The sequence below is a fragment of the Elephantulus edwardii genome, unplaced genomic scaffold, assembly GCF_000299155.1.
Source record: "Elephantulus edwardii isolate Elephantulus edwardi_28Jun2011 unplaced genomic scaffold, EleEdw1.0 scaffold00409, whole genome shotgun sequence".
Taxonomy (NCBI): domain Eukaryota; kingdom Metazoa; phylum Chordata; class Mammalia; order Macroscelidea; family Macroscelididae; genus Elephantulus; species Elephantulus edwardii.
The window spans coordinates 1141619-1163563 of NW_006400159.1; the positions used below are offsets into that span (position 1 = coordinate 1141619).

The 21945-nt window shown below is 47.2% G+C and overlaps 1 protein-coding gene across 1 annotated transcript in view; it reads left to right on the forward strand.

Annotated features, from left to right (window-relative positions):
* Positions 1-17932, forward strand: part of LOC102870796 (constitutive coactivator of peroxisome proliferator-activated receptor gamma-like) — a 56470-nt gene extending 38538 nt beyond the window's left edge. Inside the window, exons 7-10 of the mRNA XM_006902411.1 lie at positions 11460-11666; positions 13317-13425; positions 14954-14989; positions 17904-17932. Of these exons, the coding sequence (XP_006902473.1) occupies positions 11460-11666; positions 13317-13425; positions 14954-14989; positions 17904-17932 (381 nt within the window). The remainder of the gene's footprint in view (positions 1-11459; positions 11667-13316; positions 13426-14953; positions 14990-17903) is intronic.
* The last annotated feature ends 4013 nt before the right edge of the window (positions 17933-21945 follow it).

Sequence of the window (21945 nt, forward strand, 5' to 3'; positions counted from 1 at the left end):
AGGTGGATTGATTTGGTGACTAGGGTAATCAGGATGGGTGTGTCGGAGACAGATTGGCACAGGACAGAGCAGAGTTTAGGGCTGTTGTACATAAGGTTGCTACAAGTTGCTTGCTATGAGTTGCAGGGTACTCGACGGAACAGAACAACAACAACAATTGGAATCCCAGACAAGAAAAACAACAACCACCACAAAGCACTGAGAAAGTTGTGAAAGACAGCATTCCAGGTGTAATTAAGAGTGAAAGGATATACATACAAGAAGCTGAGTGAATCCCGTACAGAATAGATCTCAAAATAAAAATGCCTAGGCATATCAGAATGAAATTTGCCTCAACCAAAGATGAGAAGAGAATTCTGAAAGCAGCTAGGATACAGCGAGTGCTCTGGTGGCTTAGTGGTAAGAAATTGCACTGCGATCTCAAAGGCATGTGGTTCAAATCCACCAGCTACTCCACAGGAGAAGGGTGAGCAGTTTCCTGTGTGATTGACAGCCTCTGAAAACCCACTGGAGGATCAACTGTAAGATTGGTTCTAACTTGATGGTACTCAACAACAACAACAACAGAAACACCCTATAAAGGAGACAAAAAAAATTAAGTGCCGAGTTTTCAGCAGAAACCATGCAAGAAAGAAAATAGAGAAATGGCATATATCAGACACAAAGAACACAACTGTCAACCAAGAATACCCAGGAAAACTATCCATCAGATATCATGAATAGATCAAGATATTCTCAGAAAAGCAGAAACTAAGGGAGTTTGTAAAATCAAGACCAAAGTTGCCAAAAATACTAAAGGAAGTCCTTCACACACAGGTGCCCTAGAAAGGAGGACAGATCAAAGTAACCATCAACAACACCAGAAAACTTATTAATATGGTGTTTGTTGTTGTTGTTACATGAATTGCTTGCGACTCATAGCAACCCTATGTACAACAGCCCTAAACCCTGCTCTATCCTGTGCCAATCTCACTGCCTCTGACACACCCATCCCGATTACCCCCGTCACTGAATCAATCTACCTCATAGAGGGTCTTCCCCTCTTGTACCGTTCCTCCACCCTCCCAAGCATCATGTCCCTCTCCAAGGACCTGTCTCTCCTTACAACATGTCCAAAGTATGTCAAATGAAGCCCCAGAATCCTTGCCTCCAGGGAGCATCCTGGTTTAACCCTCTCTAAGATGAATCTGTTTTCTTGGCAGTCCATGGTACCCTCAATACTCTTCTCCAGCACCAAAGCTCAAAGGCATCAATTCTCCTTCTGTCCTCCCTAGTCATTGTCCAACTCTCTGATGCATAACAAGTGATTGCAAAGACCATAGCCTGTATCAGAGGTACGTTAGTCCAGAGTGACACAGTTGCTCTTCACTACCCTGGAGAGGTCCCTAACAGCAGACTTTCCCATCACAATATGATTTTTTAATAAAATGGTAGTAGCAGCAAAACCTTGGCTCTCAATAATTACACTGAATATGAGTGGTTTAAATGCACTAGTGAAGAGAAAAAGAGTAGCAAGTTGGATTTTTTTAAAAAACCCAAAACTCATCAATATGCTATCCACAAGAGACACATCCAAAAAAAGTAAAGATTAAGAAAAACTCAAAAGGGTTGGGGGGAGGATATATACTGAGCACTTTATAACCAGAAAAAAAGCAGAAGTATTAGTCTCTGATAAAATAGATTTCAGTGTAAAAATTATCACAAAGAACAAAGAAAGTCACTGTATAATGCTTAAAGGGTCAATAGAACATAACCATAGTAAATATTTGTGATAGAGCTGCAATATAGACAACACAAACATTCACAGAATTGAAACAAGAGACAAAACACCACCACAATAGTAGTAGGAGACTTCAGTACACCACTCTCAAGGCAAGAAAGAAAAGTTAACAAAGATTCTGAAGAATTAAACCACACAATCAGCCAACTTATGTCATAGGTATATACAGGGTAATGTAGCCCCCCAAAAAGCTAAAACATATTCTTCTCCAGTGTGGAAAGAACATTCTCCGGAATAGGTCATATGTTAGGTCACCAAGCAAGCTTCAATAAATTTAAAAAAAAAACAAAAACACAACACCCTAAACCTAGAATCATACAAAGCTTTTCCTCAGAAAACAGTGCTACTAAATTAGAAATCAGAAAGGGGAGGAACATTCATTTGGAAGCTAAACAACATCCTGCTTTGAATTTAAGTGAGTAATAGAACAAATTAAAAATGAAAGTAAAAAATTTCTTGAGACAAATGACAGTGAAAGTGCAATTTACCAAAACCTCTGAGAAACAGTCAAAACAGTACTTAGAGGTCAAGTCATAGTAATATGCAAACATGTCAAAAGTGTGGGGGAAGTGATAATTGATTGTTTAACCAAATATCTCCAACAAGTTGAAAAAGAACAGGGGAGGGGGAAAGCCCAATAACCTCTAAAATAAATTATAAAAATTATGGCAGGAATACATGAAAAAGAAATAAAAATTTAAAAACAAACCAGTTGAAACTATAGAGACCTGGAGTTGGTTCTTCAAAAAAGGCAGTAAAATCTACAAACCAAAAACTACTGAACATAGTTGACCAATTTAGCATAGTTGGAGGATACAAGATCAACATACCTAAAAAAAAAAAATCAACATAAAAAAATCAGTTGGATTTCTCTACAGTGACAAAGAGAGCATAGAACTGGAGCTAAGAAAAACAGTACCCTACAGAGTAGCTGATCACAAGATTAAGTACTTGGGAGTAGTCCTAACCAGAAGCACAAAAGATCTATTCAAAGAAAATTACAAAACATTACTACAAGAAGCAAAAAGAAATCTGGAGAAGGGGAAGAATATCCCTTGCTCATAGATAGGAATACTCCATGTTGTGAAAATGACAATCCTACCAAAGGCAATTTACACATTCAATCCAGTCCAATACAAATACCAATTCCATTCCTCAATGAGATGGAAAAGGCAATCTCCAATTTCATTTGAAATGGAAAGAGGCCCCAGATAAGCAAAGCACATCTTAAAAAGAAAAACAAGGTAGGGAGCATCTCACTCCCTGATTTCAAATCCTCCTTCACTGCCATGGTGGTCAAGACACTACTGGTACAATGACAGACACATAGCTCAATGGAATAGAATTGAGAATCCAGAAATCAGCCCATCTGCCTACGGTCAACTGATTTTTTACAAAGAGGTGAAATCGGTTAAGTGGGGAAACAACAACCTTTTTAACAAATGGTGCTGGCAAAATAGGAAAACTATCTGTAGAAAACTCAAGCAAGATCCACACCTCAAAAACCAACTCAAAGTGGATCATGGACCTAGGACTAAAACCAAGAACTAAAAACTTCATTAAAGAAAAGCTTGGAAGAACTCTAGAAATCCTAATCCACAACATAAACAGTCTTCCAAGCATCCTGAAAAATCTACAATCAGGAGAGAATAATATAGATGAACGGGACCTTCTAAGACTCTAATCCCTGTGCACATCCAAAAACTTCTCCAACAGGGTAAAAAGGAATGCCACAGATGGGGAAAAAATATTTGGTAATGACATGTCAGACAAGGGACTTATATCTAGACTTTATAAAATATTCAAGCACCACAACCAGTTAAACGTAAATAATCCACTTGAAAAATGGGCACTGGATATGAATAGACAATTCACCAAAGAAGACATTCAGATGGCAAACAAATACATGAAGAAATGTTCAAAATCCCTAGCTCAAGGAGTGATGCAAAAGAAAAACTCTTTCATTGCTATACAATCCCTCCTCCCAGATCCACTCTTCTGTGTAGCCTTCGCTCTGGACTCCTGTCATGACAAAAATACCTAATCACATATCCCTTTTACAGTTTCCTCCCTCTTCTGTTTCAATGCAGTATACATTATTGAATCCATCCTTTTCCGTCTCCCCCCAACCCCGTTGTCAGTCCTGTTCTACAACAGTGACACCATGCAGTATTTGTCCCTTTGTGACTGAGATACTTCACTCAGCATAATGTCCTCCAGGGTCACCCATTTTGAATACTATCACATGAGTTCCTTGTTTTTCAATGCAGCATAGTATTCCATTGTGTGAATATACCACAGCTTCTCTATCCATTCGTTTCTTGTTGGGCACTTGGGTTGTTTCCAACTCCTTGCTATTGTGAACAAAGCCGCAATGAACATGGGTGTGCATATATCTGCTTGGATGTCAGTTATGGTCTCTTTGGGGTATATTCCCAGTAGTGGGATTTCTGGGTCAAATGGTATCTCTATTTGCAACTTTTTGAGAAAGCACCATACTGCCTTCCACAGTGGTTGCACCATTTTACACTTCCACCAACAGTGAATCAGGGTTCCCGTTTCTCCACAACCTCACCAGCCTTTGTTGCTTGCTGTTCTGTTAACTTTTGCTATTCTGACTGAGGTCAGATGCTATCTCATAGTTGTTTTTATTTACCTCTCTCTTAGAGCTAGGGATTTTGAACATTTCTTCATGTGCTTGTTAGCCATCTGAATGTCGTCTTTGGTGAAGTGTCTGTTCATACCCTGTGCCCATTTTTCAATTGGATTGTTTACCTTTATCTTATTGTGGTGCAAACCTCTTCAATCTATATGCTGAGCAAAATACTCCAAGGAATTTAGGTCAGTTTTGCTGTTTTCCTGATATTTGTATGTTGTATTTCTTCTCCTGTAGTGTACTTGCATTTTATGATCTATGGAATTAAAATAGCAAAGAAGTGTAGAATGAAACAAACGTTTTGGGTGCATTGTGCGTTGTGTACTCGTGCTTTCATGGTGCACAGTTTGGGAATGGGTATGTGTGTGTATAATGTCTGACTTGAGGTATATATAAGTTTGCATACACTTGTGTATGTATGTGTTCAGTGTGTATGTGTGGCATGTGATTTAAAGTGTGTGTATATACACATTAACATGGTGCAGCATGGTGTGTGTGTATGTGTGTACATGTGTAATACGCAGTTCGGTGAACTGTATGCTTGCATGCATTATGTGCAGTATGGTGTGTATATACATGCAATTTGCTTGCATACATAAGGGATGTGTGTATGTGAATAAATCACTAAGAACCAACTCTAGAGTTGGGCTTTTTCTCAGTATCTTAAGTAGGTTCCAACAAAACACAGCTAAAGAGGAGCTGAGATTCAAGTAATTTGCCTGAAGCGAGAGGGCTTGGAACCAGGAACCCCTCCTTGGTCCTAAAGTCCCAGTGTGCGCTGTTCTCTTATGAAACTAGTTTCCAGATCTATTACATGGCCAGTCACAAAGCCCTGTCCAGCTCAGAAGGTGCAGTGTCCTTGCTACAAGAGGCGCCTGTGGGGGTGACAGTTGGTTTCAGGAGCTGTTGGCAGGTCAGCTCATAGGGTCTGTGAGCCCGAGGAGCGGTCTGGGACAGAACCCAGAGGGCAGTGCCTTATATGATGAGACAGATGCCTGTGAGCAGAGTAGCCCCAAGTAGAACCACAGAGCAAGATGTTGAAAAGGCAGAGATGAGATGCTGGCTGAGGCGGCAGACTTGAGCATGATGGGCATGGACTCTGCCCTCTTGGGCCATCTGTGATATCTCAGCTATCTGTGCAGCTACATCAGTTTCTGCAGTCTGTCAGAGCAGTTGCTGTCCAGTGTTGGCAGTATCTGCAAAGCTCTGGACTATGTAGGTTTGTGCCTGACCATAATTGAGAGATCCTCGTAGATGCTCCATGCAGAGCCTCTGAGCTTACCAGGGCTCTTCTCAGCAAGTTTGTTACTGTGTTCTTCTGTCTCCTTAGCAGTAAGCATGTGATGGTATCCAGTCTTTGTGCTTATTTCCTGCAGGCTGGAGGGCAGCCTCCCTTGGAGCAGCACAAAGCTGATGCTTTGCTTGACCTCAGTGTGATTCCTTGAAGTGTCATTTTCCATAACTGTTAATGATTGGTCCTCAACATGTCACCATCTCCTGCTGGGATGCTTACCCTTAAATATTGACCATGGACATGAGGGACATTAAGAGCTGGTTCTTGGAACACCCTTGTTTATTGTAGCTTTGTTCACAATAGCAAGGAGTTGGAAACAACCTAAATGCCCACCAACAAACAAATGGATAGAAAAGCTGTGGTATATACACACAATGGAATACTACACTGCATTGAAAAACAAGGAACTCATGCAATATTATTCAAAATGGTTGACCCTGGAGGACATTATGCTGAGTAAGGTATCTCAGACACAAAAGGACAAATACTGCATGATGCCACTGTTGTAGAACAGGACTGACATCGGGGTGGGGGGGAGACTGAGAAAGATGGATTCAATAATGTATACTGCATTGAAACAGATGAGGGAGAAAACTGTTTAAAAGGGATATGTGACTAGGTATTTTTGTCATGACAGGAGTCCAGAGCGAAGGCTGCATAGTGGAGTGGATCTGGAGGAGGGATTGTAAAACTTTCTTTTACCTTTCCAAAAGGGTAGTGTACTGGGGGGAGGGTTAGGAGGGGAGAAAAGTGCAAAAATGAATGAATGGAAATCCAAAGTCTCTGTAAATTTTCATTGATATTAATAATAAATTTAAAAAAAAAAAAGAATTGGTTCTTCCAGCTCTTTTTCAGGAACCAGTGGCCCTTTTCCTCAGTTCCACCATTACAGGGAGCCCATTTGGCTTTCATCCAGAGCACCTTTGACCCTGTTTCCAAAGAAGGGCATACTTGCAGGTCAGGAGTGATAGGAGGGTAGTGGGCTTGAAAAAGAGCTGACCAAGTGTTCAAGGCTAATGAGCGGCTCCTCAGTGTAGCGGGGTGGGAAGGAAGAGGGAGACAGGTAGATGGGGGCCATGAGAGATGTGTGTATAACAGAGAGGAGGCAGGGAAGGAGAGAAAGAACGAGACTATAATGGGGGGTGGGTGTGAAAGAGAAGCAGAGTGTGATGTGTGTGTATGCAGGGAGAATGGGACCATGCTGACGTGTGTTAACAGGTAAGTATGTTGTGAGGAAGAGAAGAAACCAAGACCATGAGGGGGAGAACATGACCGTAATGAGGGTGCGTGTACACACACATGTGCACAGATGTGTATGTTGGGGAAAGGAGAAGGGAAAGCAGGTCCATGATGGAATATGAGAGAGAATAGGTGTGTATGTTAGGAGAGGAATGGCCCAACTAGGTGTGTGTGTCTGTCTGTGTTTATACACAGGTGGGTGCGTATGTGAGAGTGTGTGTGTATAAATGTGTATGTTGAGGAGGGGAGAACAGGACCAGGATGACAAGTATGTGTGCACATGCACACATGTGTGCATAAACAGGTGCATACAGAGGGATAGGAGCACAGGAATATGACTCTGTGTGTGTGTGTGTGTGTGTGTGTGTGTGTGTGTGTGTGTGTGTAGGTGCAAATAGAGAGAGGAGCATGGAACAGCGGGGGAGGGGGGTGTATGTGTATGCAGGTGCATGCAGAGGGATAGGAGCACAGGAACACGACAGTGTGTCTATGAACAGGACCACAGTGGTGACTGTGTGTACGCACACATGTATGTGCAGATGTATACAGAAGGAGGGGAGCATGAGGCCACAATGGTACATGTATGTGTGCATATGTACAGGTGCATATGGGGGGGTAAGGAGCATGGGACTGTGATGGCATGTGTGTACAAGCGGGGAGCCCGGGTACACTGTGGCATGTATACGTTTCTGTGTGTATGTGCACAGGAGCATACAGGGGAGGAGAGCATGTTAACACAGTGACGTGTCTGTATATGCACAGGTGTATACAGGGGAGAGGGGTATGGAAACAATGGGGGGTGTGGGTGCATACATGGGGAGGGAAGCACAGAACCACAATGGCGTGTGTGTACATACAGAGGGAAGGGAGCACAGGATCTGGTGTGTGTCCATCCATGTGTGTCACAGGCATATACAAGGGGAGGGGAGCATAGGACCATGATGGGGTGTGTGTTATCTACATGTGTGCGTGTATGTGCACATACATACAGAGGGGAGGGTGCACAGTATCAGGATGATGTGTGAGTGTGCACACAGGTGCACATATATGTGTATCAGCAACATGAGCCCACGGTGCTTGGCTCTGCTGTGCTGGTGGGCTCAGTCCACTTCCCTCAGCTTCCATGTGAGTCCACACCTGGCCTGAGCCCCTTTTGGGTTTCCACTCCATCCTATGGGGTCCTTACAAATCATCCTGCAATCTCCGCTGACTTACAGATTTTTACCGTTTTATTTGTTAAACAGAATACAGAAGACCTTTGCCAATTTGACAGTTTCTCCATGGACAGCTCAGTTACAGTGACATTTTTCCAGCTGGGAAGTCATCTTCATCCTCTGAGTTGCTCCTCCCCCACTCACTTCGAGTCATTGCCACTTAAACTCCCTGTCTAGTCCTTCAAGTTACTCCTGTCAGTTTGTTCTTCTATATATAGTTCTTGAAGTATCATAATGTTCAGATTTTTTTTTAAACTAAGCTAAACTGTTTAAGATGGTTTAAGGAGCTATTTAGGGATTTAAGATATAAAGATTACTCCAGGACAGTAGTTTTGGGAGCGCATGTGTTTTCATGGTTCCAGAAAGTCAAGTCCATGATGATTTGAAATTCTGTTCTACATTTTCCCCAAATGTGATCAAAATGTTCAGTAGTAGTGACCAGGCACCATAGTTCTTAGGTTCTCCTGGGACGGCAGCAGTTGTTTGTAGAAGTAACTACACATTCTAGATCCTCCTTCTATTTCTGAATCTCCTTCCTTTGTTGATTCAGATGAATAGAGACTAATTGTGATTTTGATGACCACTTGCCAGCTTTTATATTCCCAGTCACGACTCACCTCATTGCATTTGAGGCAGGCCCATTGGAACTGACTGGTAACTAGTGACTTTCCATGGATCTTAATCACATCAGAGGAGACTGCCCATCTTTATCCTACAGAGCAGCTGGAGGATTTGACCCACCAGAGAGCCTTGCTCTTTGGGTTAGCAATACAACTGTCTACAGTTTATGCCCCCAATGCTCCTGTTCACCAGCTAGTGTTCAGTCGAATCAGAACCAATCCATAGCTGACCCTACAGTGGATTTTCAGAGGCAGTAAATTACTTGGGAGTCTCTAATGAAGCAGCTGGTGGATCTGAACCCTGTACCTTTGTGTTGGCAGTGGAACTGGCTTTGATTTGTGTCTATGCTAGCAGAAGGTCAAGGACTGTAGTCTTCAAGGACTTGATGCCTTCGGCATCAAAGAGACAAAAGATTCTCACTGATGGGCCAGTTGACAGCACCATGATGGATAGAGAAGAGATTGAAATTGTTAACAGTAATGAAATTGTTAACAGTAACAACTTGCTCGCTCCACAATCAACACTCTGCTGTCAGGGACCCCTCCAGAGTACTGAAAAGCAACAGTGTCACTCTTGATACTTAAGGTGCACCTGATCCAAGCCATGGACTTTGCAATTACTTGCTATGCATCAGAGTGCTAAGATAGTGACTAAGGATACAGAAGAATTGATGCCTTTGCGTTGTGGTGCTGGAGAAAAGTCTTGAACATACATGGACCTCCAAAAAAACAAATAGGTCTGTCTTGGAATGGGTGAAACCAAGTTTCTCCTTGGAGGCTAGGATTTTGAAGCTGTGCCTCACTTACTTTGGGCACGTGGCCAGGAGAGACTGGTCATTGGAGGAGGACATCATACTCAAAGAGTGGAGAGACAGCACAGGAAAGGAAGACCCTGTATGAGATGATTTATAGGGTAACTAGGGCAGTGAGGAGTAGGTGTGTCAGATTCAGTGAGACTGGCTCAGGACAAGGCAGGGTTCAGAATTGTACATAGAATCACTGTGAGTGGCAGGCGACTTGACAGCACCTAACAACAACATACTAACTGCATTGTTGAATATATTTTCATATATTTAGTGGCCAAAGGAATACCTGCTTTGGTGAAATGTCTATGCAAGTCCTCTGTCCATTTTGGTCTTGATAACTTCTGAATCCCAAACCTGACCCTCTCCTTGTGAGTTTTCTTGTTCATCCTGCTTGTTTTAACTGGATGTCAGCTGAATGCCAGGCCCTGACATAGACCTGATATAGCAAGCACCGGGCTAATCAGTGAGACCCAACTGGAGGTGGTGTGTGAGAATAAGGCAAGACTGTAGAAAGGAGGGCGCGGAGTGAAAGGTCGAGTGTTGGGACAGGTTGTGCCTTTTACCTTTTCTTCATTGTGAAGGGAGTACTTGTGCTAAGATGTGAAAAAATAACCAGCATGTGGACATTGCAGAACTGCATGTCTGGCCAGAAGCTGAGGGGTTTGCCAGTGATGAAGAGTTCATCTCCAAAGGCAAGCATCTTTGTCACCCACTGGACAGAGATGACACATGTAAGGGAGTTATGGGGCCTGACTCTTGTTGGATGTCACAAGTTGGGGTCTCAGCGCTGTCAGTCTGAGCCAGGTCATAGCCCAGGGGTAGCCTCTTAGCGACATAGGTGAAGGGTGCCCATGGTCTCAGAGCACAGCGTCTGTCTACACAGGAACAATCATGTCGACCCACAGCAGAGGCACTGCACTTCCCCTTGGCCTCTTGGAGCAGGCAGGGTGCATGCTGGATTGAGCAGTGCCACTGATCCCTGTGGTCAGCAGCAGTCAGGGCCATGTTCACCATGTGTGCAGCCGTCTCTGAGCATGTGAACATGCCATGTTGGGCACCTTCCTGTTTTGCTTTTTTTGTTTTTCTATTATATAACTAAATTCTGAAAACATTCCACAGATGCTTTAAAAATGGATATATTCAGAAAGCAAGCTAAGTTCTATGACTTGTAGTGTTGTTATGTGCCATTGAGTCACCTGTAACTCTTAGCGACCCTGTGTATAGTGTCTCTGAACTTTGCTCTATCCTGAGCCAGTCTCACTGTCTCCGACACCTGCTCCCAATCTCCCAGTTATTACTGAGTAAGTTCATCTCATTTAGGGTCTTCTCTTGCACTGTACCTCCATCCTTCTGAGGATGAAGTCCTCCTCCAGGGACTGGTTCTTCCATGTCACATGCTCAGAGTATGTGAGGTGGAGCCTCAAAATTCTCGGCTCCTAGGAGCAGCCTGGTTTTACTCTCTCCTCGATAAACCTGTTCTTTCCGTTGTTGGTAAGCCTGTTTGTTCTCTTGGCAGTCCACGGTATGTTTAGTACTCTTCTCCAGCACCACAACTCAAAGGCAGCAGTTCTTCTGTAAACCCAGGTCATTGTTCAGCTCTCTGAAGCATAGCAAGAAGTTGTAAAGACTATGGCCGGAGTCAGGTATACCTTAGTGTCCAGACTGACATCTTGCACTTTGCAGAGGACCCTGACAGCACCTTTCCCCAGAAAGTTTGGTTTAACTGCTTGTGCCAAGAGTGTTGATTGTGGACCTGAGCAGGTTGAAATTGTTTACAATTTCCATCTCATCTCCATTCACTCTGTCCTGCACCTTTATAGCATGACTCTTGTGTCTCTCTGCCACTACAGCTTGACCGCATCGACTCCAGGGCCGTGCAGCTGGGCTCTCTGTTTGTCCGTGGCCTCACCACACTGGTGTTTGTCAACAGTGCATGTAGCTTCCCCTTCGATGTGAATGACTTCATGCCCTGGAATGTCTTTGACGGGAAGCTCTTTCATCAGAAGTACTTGCAGTGTGAGAAAGGACACTCTGTGGAGGCACTTCTGGAGCATGACGTAAGTCTGCATTATGCATGAGCCACATGACATGAAGTGACAGCAGCCAGACATGGTTGAAGCGGCTTCACATAGTCACACGGCCACAGCAGCCACACAGTCAGACAGCCAGCCACAGTCACACCAAATCCACGGGACCCCACCTGGTCAGATGCAGTCACAGCAGCCACACAGTCATACCAGATACACAGGACGATACACCAACAGCTAGAGGCATTGGCAACAGCCAGACATTGCAGTAGCTTCACATGGTCACACAGCCAGACACAGTCATACTAGATACACAGGGCCACACACGGTCAGACATGCTCACAGCTGGGTACTGTCAGGCTCGCCGGCATGGTCACGGCAGTCCTGGGGCTAGACATGGTTGCAGCAGCGAGGCATGGCCATCTTGGCCAGGTGAACGCTAGTGGCTCTGGTGGCTCAGGTGCACAGCCCTCTAGACCTTTGGCTTCTCCATAGGTGACACCAAGATTGTGGTTACATTTGCTAGGTTGCTGCTTTCAATGGAGAGGCTGTGCTGCCCCGTACCCCAGAGCACCCAGTGTTCCTGCAGGCCCGCAGTGGGCCTCCATGCCCCACAGCTGTCATCCAGGGAGGCTAGCTCTCACCCAGCTTCACACAAACCTAATTTCCACAGTGTTCACCTTTTTTCTTTTTAATAAGTAACTCTCCTAGGTGTAAGTTTGTGATCACCAACTGGCCTCACACGAGTAATTAATGAGTTCTTGCTTAAATTACTCAGTAAAAGTTGAAAGTTCTTAGGCAGAAGTAATTGACCAGTTGAGGAAAGAATGAGAATGACAGTCTGTGATGCTTTCTGGGTTCTTGGGTGAGTGTCTGACTTTGAGGGATTTGTTGTTGCTGTTGTGTACCACTGAATCAGAACCAACCCAAAACTGACCCTTGAGCGGGTTTTCAGAGGCAAAAATCAATCACATGGGAGAAGACTGTCTCCTGCGGAGCAGCTAGTACAGCCACACTGTGTACCTTCAGGTTCAAATCGGTCTGTCTTGGAGAGGGTGAAACCAAGTCTCTCCTTGGAGGGTAGGATTTTTAAGCTCTGCCTCACTTACTTTGGGCATGTGGCTAGGAGAGATTAGTCCTTGCAGAAGGTCATCATGCTCAGAAGGGTGGATGGACAGTGCAGGAGAGGAAGACCCCAGATGAGATGGGTTGATACAGTGACTGGAGCGATGGGGGTTGATGTGTCGGAGTTAGTGAGATTGGGTCAGGACAGGGAAGGGTTCAGAGCTGCTGTACACAGGGTCGCTATGCATTGCAGGCAACTCAATGGCACATAACAACAATGACGTACTGTGACAGGTTTGGAAGCAGAGTAGCACTGACTTCCTAAACAACATGCCTCCAGAAACTCGATGAACTTTGATAAATGCCGTTCGTTGTAGTGGGGCTTCAGGCCTTTTGTTCATAGAGTTGCCATGATTCATGTCCGACTTGAAGGCAATCAACAACAGCCTTCAGGTTGGCAGCGCTCCCTATTAAGTAGTGATTCTAACCACAACCTAGTTCCAAGAGCTGCCCTGACTCCCAAGGCCAAGGCTCTCGGACTCAGCCCTGTGCCCGTCCCTCTGTCGCTCTGGGTTCTGTTCTGAGTGGCTTATTTAACACTGTCCTTGGTTGCAGAGGTTCCGGATGACCCAGTTCCAAAACCTCCAGTCCGTGATAGTGAAGGCCTGCTTAAAGGAGAACCGGCATATCCAGAGCTGGCAGCACTGGCGCACACACCACACAGGTGGGCACACACCACACAGGTGGGCACCAAGCCCAGGGTGTCTGGTAGATGTGCTGGAGCTTGAAGGAGAGGGGACCTTAGCCTGACAGGCTCTTTCTACTGATCAGCCTGCAGGAAGGGCATCTGTTCTAAGTTGACCACAACCCTGGTTCCCCCAGGCCTGAGACTTCTCTAGGATGAGAGGGATTGGAAAAATCAGGACATAAACGAGGAAGAAAATGAGAATGGCCTTAACTTCTGTGCCTGAGGTAGTGAGAGAGATGCAGTGTCTGGGCTCTGTGTTATCAGCTTGCCCTGTCTGCTGGCCCTCTCCCAGCCACCATGCGTTCTGTGGTCATAGTCTCCCCAGGCACACCTCCTGTCTGCTTATATCCTTTTTAAAAAAATTTATTTTTATTGTGCCCTGAGTGAAAGTATCCATGTCTACTGTGGCAGCCTATGATTTTTGTGGAATAGCTGAACCAGCCTCAAACCCCTGCCTACCAGGTCTCTTAGGGACATGCTGGCATCAGCCCAGGGCTCTCAGAGTGGCCTCAGTGAGTGACCCAGAGAGAGCGCGCGATGGGCAGGAAGACTTTCTTCCTGAACCCCAGAACGCCTGCCTCCTGGTTCTTAGTCCTGTCCTTCCTAACAGCTGCAGTCAGCATTGACAGCAGAGTGCCCATTAGCAAATGCAGTCCTTGTGCAGCAAGCCCGAGGGCAGCCAGATTGCATCCTCTGCACCGGGGAGAACACTGGTGGCCCTCATGGACATTCAGTGTCCCCAACAGAGGTCATGCTGTCCCAGGACACCCTGCCTCTGAGGGAGCATGTCCTGGTTTGTCCACTTCTCACCACAGCTTGTGTGGGGCCTCTGGCCTTTTCTGGTTGACACAAATGGGGCCCAGTCCTCACATGGGAACCCAAGCAACTCTACTCTTACATCCAGAAAGAACAGACCGAGGAGGGATGATGATAGAGCTGGTCACGCTTCTCCTCACTGTCTTAGCTGCCCAGCCCCTCCATTGGCCTCTCCTCACCTACAATAACCGCTCAGCCCCTCCACTGGCCTCTCGTGAGCAGCCCACAGTGCTCTCCCGACTGCCCTGACAGGCTGTTGAGTTCTGAGGATGAGACATTTACTGGTCTGCTGGAATGTGGTTGTTCTCAGTCCAGTTACAGTCATGTGCTGGCTGTACTTTGGTGCCAGTTGTCATTGCACCAGTTGTCATCAGTCAGTTGTTAGGTGCTGGTTATGCACAGGTGCGGCTTTGACTTGTACTTAGTGGCCTGTGCTCACTGCCTGTGGTCACTGCTGGTTGTACTCAGTCATTTGTGGTCACATGGTGCTTTTTCTTGTGGTCACACTAGTTGTCACATTCCAGTTGTACTCAACTTCCAGTTGTCACATGCTGCTTTTACTTGTACCCATCTGTTGACTATCCTTGAATGCAAGTTGTACTCACATACTTATTATGTTCTACAGGTCAGTGGGCAAGACAGGGCTCCAATTCCCAGTGGACCAGCTCCGGGTGGTATGGCCCTCCAGGAGGACATGGACAGCCTCAAAGGAACCAAGGGCCAGGTAAGACTTGAGTATGAGACATTGTGTTCAGTGAGAGTTGCCAGCATCTTTTTTGGAGACAGAGGTATTGAGAAGCAGGTGAACAGATGGTACCGTGCTTTCCTGTCGTCTCTGTCCAGACCCTGAGGGCCACCCGTGCTGTAAGGCCCCTCACGCAGGACGTCTGCAGCTGCTCAGCACCAGCACTTGTGTGTAGGGACCAGGTTTACGTATGGCAGAGCTCCGTTCAACTCAGCCACCACATTGATGGCCCTCAGAGTGTGGCTGGTACCCACTTTCCTGTCCTGCCCACACGTGAGAGTCTGCATGCTCTTAATGGTGCGAGGCCGTCTGGCAGATGTGGCAGTTTCAGCTCCTAAATCTGGGAGAGAGGAGGGTAGATAGCTGTCTGGGTGGGGCCACACTGGCCACAGGAGTGCGGGCTAGAGCTGGTAGAGAGCCAGGACAGGTAGTGAAAGTGAGTCGGTGGGAGATGGGCCAGTGGGCCAGCACCTCCTCTCATGAAGGACAAGTGCACATAGTTCCTAGACTCATACCCTTTGGACTCCAAGGTGGTTCTGAAGCTGATCCCCAATGCCTCTCTGATAAAATGACCAGAGTACTCTGGTCCTGGTCCACCCAGTGTCCATTGTGACAGCACAGGGGGTCCTGGTCCTTGGAGTGTCCACTGTGATAGAGAAGGGAGTTCTGGTCCACACAGGGTCCACTATGACAAAGCAGGTGATCCTGGTCCACACAGTGTTCACCGCGGCAGCACTCTTACACAGCAGGGGGTCCTGGTCCACACAGTGTGTCCACTATGCGGGTGGGTGGTTTTGGTCCACATGATGTCCATCCGAGCAGGCAGTCCTGAGTCCAGCTCTGGTGCACAGGGCCACCATTGTCATGCTTGGTGCACTGGTCTTTGCTCACTATAGTTCCCCAAATCTGTCAGGAACTTGAGCTGTTTTCATGTGGTCCTGCAAGTGTGACCAAGGGCCAGGTGACCGTGCAGCAGTTTGTGAATGAGAGTGCCTGGGTGGCCCTTGTCTGACCAGACAAGGAGTCCAGAATCACGGGGCTTCAGCAGTTATTAAGGGACAGACCCCAACATGGCCAGGGTCAGCATGCACTGCACAGCTGGGATATGTGGAGCAGAGTTCAGACCCCTTGCTCTGGTGTGCCTCCATCTAGGGTCGTCATGTGACAGTTGAAGATGTTCTGAACTACCTGCATGTCAGTCAAACATGAGCTCAAGGCCTAGGCAAGTGAGTTCCTCCCAAGACAGGCCCCATCCTTTGGGGGTGTTGGAAGGTAGGGCCTCTATTAAGTGGGGTATATTACTTACAGGAAAAGTGCCAGCCTCTGGAGTCTAGGTGAATTGAGGTGTGAGGGTTGGGCTGGTGTGGACAGGATTTTAGGAATGGTGGTAGCTGCTGTTGTTTCCCAGCAAGTCTAAACCGACCTGTAGCCCCACGCGCCAGCAGCTTTTTCAGAGGCAGCTGATCACAAGGGAGGAAAGTGCCCATCTTTCGCTCATGGAGCAGCTGGTGGTTTCAAACCACGTGCCTTTGGGATTCCAATGCAGCTTCCTACCATTAGGCCACCAGGGCTTCCTTTAGGAATGGAGGTGAGAGAAATTAAGTCTCCTGTTAAAAAGAGATGAAAGCAGAAATAAGCCACTTGTATAGTAAAAGACAAGACTTGGGATCGGAGAGTCTGTGACCAGTCTGACCTAGGTCCTGTGTGCAGTGCGGTTGGTTAGGACTTGGCCCGACATGTCCACTCTCCTGCTGCCACAGGGAGGCTTCGGAGGTGAGTGCCCACAGGTCACTGCCTGCTTTTTAGAGATGGATTCTGTCACTATTTCCAGAAAAAGGGAGCAGGCTGAATCACTGTGCTAATAAAGTTACCAAAACTTCATTGCCCAAAATCTGAGTTGACTGCCCTGGGCAGAATGTGAGAGTCAGGTGTGGGGGAGGCCAGACACCATTTGCACACAACTTGGGGAAAACAGTTCTCCCTGTGAGGATGTGAGCCCTCCCTGTGGAGGTGTGAGGGGCCCAGGCCCCACCACAGCGGGGAGAGAGGTTGAGGTGAGCCTTACCAAAGTGGCAAAAACTTGAAAGCCCTGAGAACTGGGATACTGAGGTGACCTGCTGCTGTGTCCTAAAGAACAAAGGGCCTCCTGGGAAACACCCCACTCAGCAGAGGGGCAAGGACGTGTGAAATTCCACAGGCACTAACTACTCTATGTTCCACTCCACCATTCTCACCCTGGGTGCTGGAGGCCAGCCTTGCAGAGCACTTCTATGCCCCCATCTGTGTAACATTTGGTTTCAACAGACACCTTCTTTTGGCCCCCTAGGACTTGTTCTGATGGAGGTGTGAGGTCTTGGGGACAGGGGTATAGGGACGGATGCAGAGGCCTTGAAGGAGCAGGCTTTGGTGTCCAGAGAAAAGGACAGCTGGGAAGGTTTTCTGCCCAGCATGTGGCTACCACACACTGGCCCTCCTGCCTCAGCCCTCACTTACAGGAGCACGAAGTGGCATTGGTGATGGGGGAGATGCGTAAACACCAGCCCAGGACTTAGATGTGGACACTTGTCCTCATTCCCCTAACAGTGCCTGTATCCTGACGTCACAGGGCTGTGGGAGACTCGGCCAATGCCCAAGCCCAGATGTGACCAGGGACTGGGACCCTGGGGGCATGGGTTCTGTCCTGGAAGGAAATGCTTCCTTTGATGTGTTGCTTCCACTCTGATGAATGGAGTAAGGAAAGAACAAAACCTTGCCGGCAGGTGCCATGTGTAAGACAGCATAAAGTTCTGTCCCCAAAGGTGGCTCCTGTGTTGCTTCTGAAAGTTCCTTGGGATGTGTGGAGGGTGTCTCTGTCTGTAGTTGACGCTTGTTCTCATTTCCTCCTCTGGCCCAGGAAGCCGACAATACAGGCATGACCAGTGAGGAAACAGCCTTGTCTCAGGTGAGCCTCCACTTTCCCAGAGAGGCAGCCCCAGAGCTGGCCAGTGTGAGTCAGGCCCTCTGGTGGGAGACCTCCAGACACGGGGTGCTGGGGGGTGGATTGGATAGTGGACGAGGAGGAGGGGACACAGCTTCTTGTCAGTGAGTCCTCAGCTGGCCCAGGCTTGGTGGGTTAGAATCCTGAGGAGTGACATTGGCAGGAGATCGGACAGAGGCCTGAGCCATGGCCTTGGGTCCTGGCTGAGTGGAGGTTGGCAGTGACATTGTTCATGCTGGGAGCGGTGCAAGGACAACACCTTGGCAAATAATGGAATTGATCAAGATAGAACTCTGTAAAAAAGACATGAAGCTGTCCTGTAAGTTTAAAATCTCTCTCATAAATGCACTGTAAGTGCACTCTGGCTTCTGGGATCACACCCCTTCCAACCCACTCCTCCTGTCCCAGCTCTGTTCCTCTGCCCTCCTTCATGTCCCAGCATCCCCAAACCATGGCCCCCTACACCTTCACACTGAGTGCCCCAAGGCCCTGTCTCCTGCACCTGGCTTGCCCCTCACCCCTGGCCCCCACCACGTCCACACCTGAGTACCTAAAGTCCCCTTCTCCTGCACCCTGGCTTGTCCCTCACACCTGCCCTCCTATACCCCCACACCCAGGTACCCCAGATCATTCTCTCCTGCATCTGTCTTGCCCCTCAAACCCAGGCCCCCACACTTCTAGACTGAGCACCCCAGATGATTCTTCTGCGTGACTTACCGCTCATACCTAGCTCCCTACACCTCCATACCCAGGTACCCCAAATACCCTTCTCCTGCACCTAGCTTACCCCTTAGACCCAGGCCCCCATACTTCTGCACTGAGTACCCCAAATCCCCCTCTATCTTACCTGGCTTGCCTTTCACACCTGGTCTCCCACATTTCCAAAGCCTCATTCCCCTTACATCCCCACCCAACACTTTCACCTCCCCCTCCCCCTCCCCCTGCTAGCTCACTTCACACAGGGCCCTCTGTCAGTAGGGAGGGGAAAGGGTTGGGGACCTTGTATGCTTCTTCTCTTGCAGGTGGTCCAAGTGACCCGCAGACCCAGACCTGAACAGCATTTTCAGAGAGCGCCTGAATGTAGATCTGGTGTGGTATCTGGCATCATGCTCTTGTCACCAGGCCTCTCAAGACATCAGCATCCTGAAACCTGTCACTTGGGCAGCTGCGTGGACTAAGAAAATACACGCTGCCACCTCTTGTCGCTCAGAGCACAGACCTCGTCCTCCCATCCATGCCTTCTTTCATTGGACACTTGTTCGTTATCTCATGGGCGTTAGATGAGACACATGTGCTAAAATAAGAGAAGCAAAGACCTTGGTCCTTCTGTGTGTCCGCTGCTTGGGGACTCTGACTCCCACCATTAAGTGCATCACACCTGTGGAAACCTCATCTGTGTAGAAGCAGCACATTGTGTATGTGTGAGCCATGCAGTGCATATCTGTGAGCAGTACATCACATGTGTGAACAGTGCAGCACATGTGTGTGAGTGGTACACCATACACGTATGAGCAATATATCATGTGTGAGCAGATCTTTGGACTGCCCATCACACATGTAAGCAGTGCGCGTGTGAATAATACCTCACATGCATGACGAGTAGTGAAAAATACACTTGGGAAGGGACCACAGTGAGCAAACATACATCACTTATATGAATAGTTATGACATGTATTCCATACATCTCATATGTATAGTACACATATGAATAGCCCACCACACATGTAATCCATGCACACATGAACAGCACATGCATGGATACCACATCACACATGTGAGCTGTACCCATGTTAACAGAACATGTAAAAATACCCCATCTCGCATGTGAACTGTACACACATGGGAGCTAAAAACGTGACCATTACATGTAGGAACAACTACCATGTGTGAGCTGCACATGTGAATATGTGCATGGACAGCCCACCGCACATGCCAGCTATACATGTGAGCAGTCCATGCATGATCACGTGTGGGCGCTGTATACCAGAGAACAGTCCATGTATGATCACCACCTGTGGGCGCTGTATACCAGTGAACAGTAGAGGCTGCTGTACATGTGCACATTACATATATGAACAACTCATCGTGTTTGAGCCATTCATGTGTGAATGACACCTGTGAGCAGTACATGTATGAGCAGCCCATCACACATGTAAGCTGTACACGTGAGCAATACCTGAATGAATACCCAATGGCACATGTAAGGCATACACATGGGAACAGTAGATGTATGAACAGCCCAACACCTGGTGATCTAGGTGTGAACAGCCCACCGTATGTGTGAGCTGTTCACAGTGAACATGTACATCCCACACTGGACTGCACAGTGTGTGTGACTAGCTACACTTTTTTTTTGAGATTTTAATGAAAGTTTATAGAGAACTTTTATTTCCATTCATTCATTGTTGCACATTTTCCTCCCTGCCCTCCACTCCCAGTTCATTTTTCTCTTTGGAAAAAAAAAATTCTTTCATAATTGTAATTCTACACTCCCACACCAGTCCACTTTATTATGCAGCTCTTATTCTGGACTGTTATCATATGAATAATACCTAATCATATTCTCCTTTTAAGCACTTCTTTCCCTCATTTGTTTCCATGCCATGTACATTATTTATCCCCTCTTAGTTCCCCCAACCCCCATGTCAGTCCTGTTTTACAACAGTGGCATTATGCAATATTTGTCCTTTTTGACTTAGATATTTCACTCAGCATACTAGCATCACTGTTTCCCTAGTTTGTGGTTTCCTGTGTGCACATCCCATGGTCCTAATGTACAGGGATATATGTGTGTGTTCATGCCTTTTGCACTCTTAACAGCCATTGTTGGCCATTGCCCTTGTGTCCATGGGTAAAGGAGAGTGAAGGTGGTTTTCCTGCTCACCCAGCATGCTGCTGCTTCCCTCAGTGTGGTCATTGTTTGGTGGGCCTCTGAATGTCATGTACTGAGCGAGGCTCAGACAGCAGTGTTAGCACCCCAGTGTTGCCATATGGTCATTCAAACTGCCTTAATTGTGTGCATCCCTGCAGTGCTCGGAACTCCTCATAGTTCTCTGCCCAAGATAGGATTTAACTGAGAAAGGCCAGAGTGATAACCTCTGGGATCCAGGATTCTCGGGGGATCATCCCTGTAGGGGAGTCTTCTGGGTGTCCCCATGGGAGTATCCTCATAGGAGTTTCCCCATGGACATACCCTTGTAGACGCTGAGTGCTCCTATGGGAGTCTACAGTCCCAGGGTTATGGGGGCTCTCTGGTGGCCTGGTGAGAAGAAGTTGTGCTGCAATCCCGAAGGCATGCAGCTTGAATCCACCATTCTCCTCCCATGCAGTTAACTGCCTTGGTGGAGTTAGGGGGCAACCAGCCAGAGGGGTCAGCTGTGGGTCACTTCTGACTCAGTGGTACACAGCAACAACATGTCCTCAGAAGGGGACCATACACCCCAAGGGGATGGAGGCTCTGTCCTGAGTCAGGGGGGACTGAACATCCCAAGGGGATGTAGGGGCTCTGTGTCAGGGGGTCCTGAGTGTCCTGGGTCAGGAGGGGGATACTCTGTGTCCTGAGTTGGGGAGACTATATATCCTTAAAGGGTGAGAGCTCTGTGTTCTGAGTTAGGAGGCAGGTATTGTATACCCTGAAGGGATGGCGGATGTGTCCTGGTTCAGGAGGGTGCTGTACACTCTGAGGGGATGGGGGGTTTGTGTCCTAAATCAGGGGGAGACTGTACACCCTCAGAGGATGGGGGCTCTATGTCCTGAGTCAGGAGGGAGGTACTGTATACCCTGAAGGCGGGGAACTCTATGTCCTGAGTCGGGGAGACACTACAGCCTGAGGAGATGGAAGCTCTGTGCTGAGTCAGTGGAGACTGTTTACTTCAAGGGGATGAGGGCTCTGTGTCCTGAATCAGGAGAAGGAATTCTACACCCCAAGGGTATGAGGGGCTTTGCACCCCGAGGAGAT